Source organism: Hylobates moloch, unplaced genomic scaffold (assembly GCF_009828535.3).
Source record: "Hylobates moloch isolate HMO894 unplaced genomic scaffold, HMol_V3 SCAFFOLD_20, whole genome shotgun sequence".
Classification (NCBI taxonomy): domain Eukaryota; kingdom Metazoa; phylum Chordata; class Mammalia; order Primates; family Hylobatidae; genus Hylobates; species Hylobates moloch.
This window is the reverse complement of record NW_026652295.1, coordinates 28,254,162-28,262,226: the sequence shown is the minus strand read 5'-3', so window position 1 is coordinate 28,262,226 and position 8,065 is coordinate 28,254,162. Positions and strand designations below refer to the sequence as shown.

Sequence of the window (8,065 nt, the reverse complement as noted above, 5' to 3'; positions counted from 1 at the left end):
GTTTCGCCATGCTGGCCAGGCCAGGCTGGTCTCAAACTCCTGAGCTAAAGTGATCGGTCCGCCTTGGCCTCCCAAAGTTCTGGGATTACAGGCATGAGCCTCATCTATGAATCTCAATTTAGGACAGTAAAAGTGTCATTACAAAATATTTATTGTAAAAAAGGGTTGGAGGTTAGAATCTCAATTCTAGTCAGTCTCTCAGTGTTTGGTTTCTTCCTACCATTTTTTCCCCCTAGGACCAGCCAGAAAGCAGCTTTTTTTTTTTTCCCCCCCAACAAGGAGCCCAGTGTTTCCTCTCCCAGCCCAAACTCTGGCCTACGAACAACAACAGCACAACACACACACACACACACACACACTCCTCCACTTCAAGGTATAGCCAAGAGCTTCTGGAGCCGTCAAAAAGGTCTGTACCTGCTGTCTTTAGAGCTTCCAGTTTGCCCTTGGTCAAGAAATAGTTTGCTAGGCCCTGCTGGAGTACATTAGATAATACTGGCTTCTAAACCACCCGGAGGTTCTTTTTTCTCTTGTCCTTTTACTCCCTTCGTACCTCAATTTCTCTCCTTGATGTCCCCCTCCCTGTTTTGTTTTTTGCCTCCAATCCGTTCTGCGCGTTCCCTGCAGAGCAGGCGAGTAGCAATGCTGCTGGACCATGGAGCTGCTCTAGTCTCCCAGAAATCTCTTCTACACCCAACCCTTCTTGCGCTTAGGTGGTCCTCAGTCCCCCTCCCCCACCTCCTTCTGACCCAGGCTTCTTTCTCGCCCTCCGGTAGCAGTTCTCTTGGGCATCTGTCTCTGCCTCTCTCCTCTCACCCGGATCCAGGGCTGCCTTCTCTTTGTGCAGCCGTCCTTCTCCACCTTCATCCCAGACTCCCTGTCTCAGCGCCAGCTCCTCTGCCTTTGGCTCGGGTTCCCTCACCCCTACCCCAGCTTCCAGTTGTTTGGCCCGCAGGTCCCTCGGCAGTGACCGGTGCCCGCTAACGAGTGCGTGTGCACCAGTGCACCTCCCTCTCCCCCACCTCTCAGCCCCGCGCCTCTCCGCCGCCCGCCCCACTGCGCTGTGGGCGGTCCAGGGCGGGGCTGGGATCCGGGGCGGCTCCCGGGGCTCGGGTTGTGGGAGGCACCCTCTCCCCGGTCTTCCCCTCTCTTCCCCCCGCCCTGCCTTCCCCTGCACCCTCCTTCTTCCCTCCGCCCGGGAGCTCTCCCCGGTCCCCGGCGCCGCCTCCTTCCCTCCTGGCTCCCCGCTCCCGTGGCTGCCGCCGCCCCGGGGAAGAAGAGACAGGGGTGGGGTTTGGGGGAAGCGAGAGAGGAGGGGAGAGACCCTGGCCAGGCTGGAGCCTGGATTCGAGGGGAGGAGGGACGGGAGGAGGAGAAAGGTGGAGGAGAAGGGAGGGGGGAGCGGGGAGGAGCGGCCGGGCCTGGGGCCTTGAGGCCCGGGGAGAACCGGGGAGCCGGGCCGGCGCGCCGAGGTAAGAGCCAGGGCCCCGGGTTAGCAGGGCTCGGAGAGGGGGCGCGCGGTGTGGTAGGGGAGGGGGCAGTGGGCGCAGGGCCCAGCTGGGGGAAGCAGGGCTGGGGGAGAGGAGGAACCGTGGGGATGGAATCGGGGAGCGCTGAGGCGGCCGATGCCGGGAGCGTGGGTAAGCCAGGCTCCTGCGAGCCGCGGGGGCCGGGAGAGGAGGTGGTGAGAGGTGGAGTCCCGGGAGGGTTGGGGGCCGAGGGAGGCAGGAGGAGGGTGGGAACAGGCTTTCTCTCCTCCTCTCCCCCCACCCCGCGCGGGGCTCCGCCCCCGCCTCCTCCGCGGGGCGCTCTCTTGGTCCCCAGGCTGAGCCCGGTCGGAGCCTGCGAGGCAACCGGCAAGAGGTCGAGTAGTCTTCGGGTGCGGGCCGCGCCGGCGGGGCTCGGTCCAGTCCTCATGGCCGCCTCTCACTTAGATGCTGCTGCTGCTGCTACTGGCGCCACTCTTCCTCCGCCCCCCGGGCGCGGGCGGGGCGCAGACCCCCAACGCCACCTCAGAAGGTGCATCCTTCTTCGACGACCTCGGGCCCTCCTTCGCCCTACTTCCCTTTCCCTGCATCTCCTCATTTCTGGTCCTCATCACGATCCCATCAGTCCCACATATCATCCCGGTCTGGCAACCCCTTCTGCTCGGCCCCGCTTTACTACTGCTGACCTCCTTCTGTCACCCCACGTTACTATCCAGCACCTCTTTTCTCTGCCCACATTGCTACACTATACCACCTTTCTGTGCGTTATTTTCTCCGCCTCAATCCCCTTTCCCGGCCCCACATTACTACCTCAATTACTCTCTTTTCTTGGTCCCACTTTGCTGTCCAGATGATCTTATAAGCCTCCCTTTATCCTCCTATCCTAATTCAACTCTAATATCCTCATTTAGCCTTTTTTTTTTAAAGAAAAGCTCCACCCACATATCATACCCTTCATGATTTCTTAATTACTTTTCCTTCTTACCTCCACCCAGCAGCACCCTTTCCTCCCCACTTGTGGGTTCTCTCATCAGCTTTGACCCTGGCCCGTTACTCTCTGTCCTTTAGCCAGGGGATCTGTACCTGTCCCCACTCCCACCCTCTAGTGCCCCATCCCTCTTCCTCTGTCCCCAGCCTGCCCGCAGACCACGCCCTACTCTCCCCTGCCTCCCACTGGGGAGCCTGCCTTTTCCTCTTTCCCACCATTCCTCTCTGTATGCCTCCCCGACTCACCCCTTAGGTTGCCAGATCATACACCCGCCCTGGGAAGGGGGCATCAGGTACCGAGGCCTGACTCGGGACCAGGTGAAGGCTATCAACTTCCTGCCAGTGGACTATGAGATTGAGTATGTGTGCCGGGGGGAGCGCGAGGTGGTGGGGCCCAAGGTCCGCAAGTGCCTGGCCAACGGCTCCTGGACAGATATGGACACACCCAGCCGCTGTGGTGAGTAGCCTCGGAAGCCCCTCCCCTCTTCAAGACTATTCCTTTTCCTGCCTCAAACTTAGCATTACTGCCTGCAAGTCAGCACTTTAAATCCAGTATACCAAAATTCACAAATACATTTATTGAATGACTACTACGTAAGAGCAATTTTGCTCTGTGCAGTTGGAGGTAGTAGAGCTAGCAGCCTGCACAGTTCATTGCATCCTCCCTTCATTAGGCCACTGATCATTGGCCTGTAACATTGATAATTCATCTTGTGAGTTATTCTCTTTGAGGATCATTAGTGGCAGATGATGACAAAAAAATTCTAAAATGATTTCATCACATTTTTGAATACCTCTGTCACCAATCCAGAGACCATATGCCCAAGAAACAAAAGCCAGTTTAATATTAATAGAAGCCAACTATAATAAGAAAAGCAAATCTGATTGTGCATCCAAAGTTATATACATCTACATATTTCAAAGCCAGAGAACCGCCCACTGTGGCTGACTTTGAAGAGATCCCATTTTCTGTGCTTATAGCCCCATCTTGGGTTCCTACAATGGTAATTTTTTTTTTCTTTCGGGAATGTGTGGATGCTTGCAGAGGTAAGGGAGGATTGGAAGATAGGTAGGCAAATCCTTTTCACATGTGGTTTTCTTTAGAGCAGGATGCTTGTGGACCCAAACCCGCTCCTGAGTCCCCTGCTCTTTAAAGGGAAAGAGCCTTCTTCAACTCGCCTCTCTTCTTATTTTCCTATCTCTCCACAGTCCGAATCTGCTCCAAGTCTTATTTGACCCTGGAAAATGGGAAGGTTTTCCTGACGGGTGGGGACCTCCCAGCTCTGGACGGAGCCCGGGTGGATTTCCGGTGTGACCCCGACTTCCATCTGGTGGGCAGCTCCCGGAGCATCTGTAGTCAGGGCCAGTGGAGCACCCCCAAGCCCCACTGCCAGGGTGAGGGGAACAGCTGCCTGCATGCAGCTGATGAGGACGCTTGTGTGAGGATGGGAGTGGGGTGGGAATGGATAATGGGAAAGAATGGGGAGCTATAAAAATGTGGGGGAGGACATTGGAAAGGGGGAGATGAAAGTCCCTTTTTCCTCCATCACCTGCCTCAAACTTCCTCTTGCAGTCCCCGGTATCCTCTGTAGGTTGGGGGCTTCCTTCCTTTATCTTTTAAAAAAATCTTCTGCTTCCAATTCTTAGGCCTCACGTTTTCTCTTTTCCTTTATGAATCTCACCTCTCTCACCTTCTTCAGGTTTAAATACTCCAATTTTCCCTTTCTCTAAACTTAGAAATTTCCATGCATCACCCTCTTCTAGAATGCATCCTTCACCATTCCTTATATAATTGATTTATTGTAAAGACTCAGAAATAAATCAAACATTCTACTAAGAAAAATTGAGAAGGGGAGCTCTGGGGGTGGAAACATATTAGGGTAAAAGACTTAAAATTGGAGGCAGCATTATCAGAAGATGAAGAACAACTCAGGGATGGGGTGGGAAGAAGACAGTCCTTTTCTATACCTCCCAGACAACCTCCATTATTCCCTAAGGGAATCAGTGTTGTGTCTGTCTACTTTTTTTTTTTTTTTTGCCACGTAATTTTACAAAATCTCCCTTTTCTAGGCACCCGAACTCTCTGCCATCTTCTCTCCTGGGATGCAGTCATCCCATTTCTATGCCTCACACTTCCTCTACCCTGGTAGATTCTTTCAAGATCCTTGGGCTTTACTTTCCTCACATAACTCAGTTATTCTGCTTCTAGTTTACCATTTTATTCTGGAAATTGAGAGTCCCATCCGGGGTGGACTTATGACACTACTGAAACTTAGGCTTCAAGGTTCCTCACCTACAGGGCCCTCTTACTGTGCTCTAATAATATAGAGGGCTCAATGGATATGTGTTCATATGGTAACAGGGTTTTGTAAAAATTGCAGAAATAAGATTTTAACAGCAATTGCTTAAAGCCAATTGTATGTGTAATTTTTTTCTTAAAGACTCCCAATTTTGTAATATTCAGGCACCACAGAACCAAGATCTGCCCCAAACTTAGCTATTGGCATTCCCGTCTCAAATTCTGTTGTCCTATGAAAAATCGAAGAAGAAAATAAGTCCTGATCCCCAGACCCACCTTGCTCTTATCCCCAGACACCCTCCCCTCAGAAACGCAGACTTCTGCTCTCCCTGGTCTTCGGCATGGACAGGTGTGGGAGGGGGCTGGGGATCAGGCCAGGGAAGCTGGGCGCCAGTGGTAACTCTTCTCTGATCCCCGTCTTTCCTGCTGCCAGTGAATCGAACGCCACACACAGGTGAGATGAGAAACCCTTACCGCGCGCACTGCAATGCCCTCCCCTTCACTCTGCACCCTCCACCCCCTGAAATTCTGCCCTTAGGTTACGGGGCGTCGTCCTTTCTCACCTTCCCCAACCCACCCCAGTTTGCGGCCACCCCCTTCCCTCCCTACCTGTTTCCTGCCTCCAGTCCTGGTTTTCCACGAGGCTGCGGTCCCTCCTTGTCCCTGCTTGGCTACACTTCCCTGGGCTCCTCCCAGACTGTGCCTCGCCGGCGTCAGGCAGAGCCCAGCAGAGGGCGGCAGGGTGCTGGGAGACCCTGAGCTCCCACCACGTTTTCCCCTGTGGGGTTCCTTGCGACCTTCTCTGGAACCTTTTCCAGCCTGCTGCCTCCTAGGATTTCACCTAATGGACTTCCTCAGCCTGTCCCACCCATCCCAACCCTGGCCAGGCCTCTCGCGCTCTTCCCCATATCTTTTCCTTCCGTGTACCCCTTCCCTTGTCTTTTCTCAATTCCACGTCCCGTCTCCCTTTCTCAGGCTTCTGTCTACCCAGCCCCAGGCTCCCTTCCACGACCCCACCACTCCCTCAAACCAGCCTCCCTTCCGTACCCAACTCGTTCCCTCCAAAACCGTTTCCTCTCCCCCCACACCCTCAGTGCTTCACTGTATCGACTCATACTCCCACTTCAGACCTCAGGCGCCAGCCCCGTTTCTCTCCCGTCCCACTCGCATCCTTCCCGTCCTACCCTGGTTCCTCCGTGCTTCAGCCTCCCGCGGCTCCCTCCGCCCATCCCGCCCTCCTGGCACGCCCCGTCCCCATTTCTCCTCCCCTCGGGTCCCCTTAAGTGAGATCTCTCCCTTCCTCTTTCGTTCCTTTCCTCTTCGAGGTTGCATCCCCCGTCTCCTCCCCTCCCCGCCCCTCCGACTGTCGCTCCCACCTCGGCGCTCGCTTCCCTCCCCGCCCCCTTCCTGCCTCCCCAGCTCCCGCCCGGCCCCCCACCCCCCGCTGCCGCGCGCCGCCCGTGACGTCAGAGCCCCCTCCCAGCCCCACATCTCCCTCCTGCTCCTCCTCCTCCCCTCCGTCGGTCAGTCAGTCCGCGAGGAGAGTCCGCGGTGGCGGCGACGGTGGCGAGAGCCGCGGGGGCCGTAGGAAGCCAACCTTCCCTGCTTCTCCGGGGCCCTCGCCCCCTCCTCCCCACAAAACCAGGGATGGAGGCGCCTCCCCGGCACCCTCTCAGCAGCCCTCCCCAGGAAAAGTGTCCCCCCTGAGCTCCTTCCGCTCCCCAACAGCTACCCCTGCCCCCCACGCCATGGGGCCCGGGGCCCCTTTTGCCCGGGTGGGGTGGCCACTGCCGCTTCTGTTTGTGATGGCGGCAGGGGTGGCTCCGGTGTGGGCCTCCCACTCCCCCCATCTCCCGCGGCCTCACCCACGGGTCCCCCCGCACCCCTCCTCAGAACGGCGCGCAGTGTACATCGGGGCACTGTTTCCCATGAGCGGGGGCTGGCCAGGGGGCCAGGCCTGCCAGCCCGCGGTGGAGATGGCGCTGGAGGACGTGAATAGCCGCAGGGACATCCTGCCGGACTATGAGCTCAAGCTCATCCACCACGACAGCAAGGTAGCCCTGGACATGGGGGTGGGTGGGAGGTGGGGGCTTGCGGGGCAGGGGCCAGCCAGCTGCACGCGCCCCCATCTGTCTGAGTCGTCTCTGGGATTGCGAGGCAGACCCCTCCCTTGTGTGACTGGCAGGAGATGGGCTGGGGGTGCAGGAGCTTGAGGAGAGTCGCAGGGGCTGGAGGTCCAAGATGAGGGTCTAGGGGTTCAAGATGGTTAAGCATGCTGCAAGGCAGACCCTTCTGCCCCGCTGCGGGAGTCTGGCAGAAGTGTCGGGGTTTGGGGAAACTGGTGGTGGATTTAAGGTATTAGGAGACACCGATCCTCTGAGGGAGTAAACTAACCCTGGAATGGGTTGGGGGTGGAGGGAATGTCAGAGGTGGGGAGCTGGATTGGGGGTTTACATTTACCATGGTAACAAGGTAAAATCTTGGCGTAGGTTGGAGCTGGAAGGAATAGGGACAGAATGAGGAAAATTTTGAGAGACTTGAGAGCTCTAGTTTATTTATCATAACAAACAGCAAGGTAGTGGTGAGCCCTACCTGACTGACTCCTCATCCCTCTATTCCCAACCCTGTTGAGCATTCCCAGACTGTGGGATAGATGGCATGTGGTGATTGGGGAAGGCTAATGATCAAGAGGTGGGCAGAGGCACTGGGAAAATGAATTGGATTGGGGATCCACATGGGAACCCCCACAATAGCATGGGGATGAAGAGAACAGAAAAGAATGGGAGAAGAGAACAGAAAAGAATGGCAGTAGGGGAGAGGGGCAAGGAGGTAGCATGGGGATAATGAGAGATCTTGAGGCACCCTATGGAACCTGGGTCCTGACTTTCTCTTCCTTTATAGCATTGTGGCCTCTAGGATGTGAGAAGGGAAATGGGATGTAGGGATTAGGGAGGTGAGTTGAGGGAGAGAGAGAAGGTAAGCAAATTTGGGTCCAGGGGCATTAGGGGACAGCTTATAATGAGGTTCTTTCCCCACCCCTCTCCCCTACATGAATAATTGGGGGTGTGGGGAAGGATATGACACAGGGAAGGAGATTTAAGACCTCAAATTTATCTTCACTGACATGTGGCCCCAGAGACTTAAGGAATTGGGTTAGGGTGAAATAGAGTACAGAAGGTGAGAATTTGGTGATCTTACCAAAGATCAACCTTGGGGTGGTCCAAGGATTTATATTCATTTTTAGAACATCACTATACACCTAGAAATAGGTGTGTGTCTGGGATAGGTGTGTGAG

General features: G+C 55.6%; 1 protein-coding gene across 2 annotated transcripts in view; it reads left to right on the top strand.

Moving 5' to 3' along the window:
* The first annotated feature begins 1,141 nt into the window (after nt 1–1,141).
* GABBR1 (gamma-aminobutyric acid type B receptor subunit 1) overlaps nt 1,142–8,065 on the top strand; it is a 31,806-nt gene continuing 24,882 nt past the window's right edge. The window contains exons 1-6 of one of the 2 annotated variants that reach the window (XM_032141798.2): nt 1,142–1,469; nt 1,932–2,016; nt 2,725–2,928; nt 3,681–3,866; nt 5,204–5,224; nt 6,664–6,824. In XM_032141798.2, the coding sequence (XP_031997689.1) occupies nt 1,932–2,016; nt 2,725–2,928; nt 3,681–3,866; nt 5,204–5,224; nt 6,664–6,824 (657 nt within the window). In that variant the 5' untranslated portion in view covers nt 1,142–1,469. The remainder of the gene's footprint in view (nt 1,470–1,931; nt 2,017–2,724; nt 2,929–3,680; nt 3,867–5,203; nt 5,225–6,663; nt 6,825–8,065) is intronic. The other variant, XM_032141800.2, reaches the window with a different exon arrangement.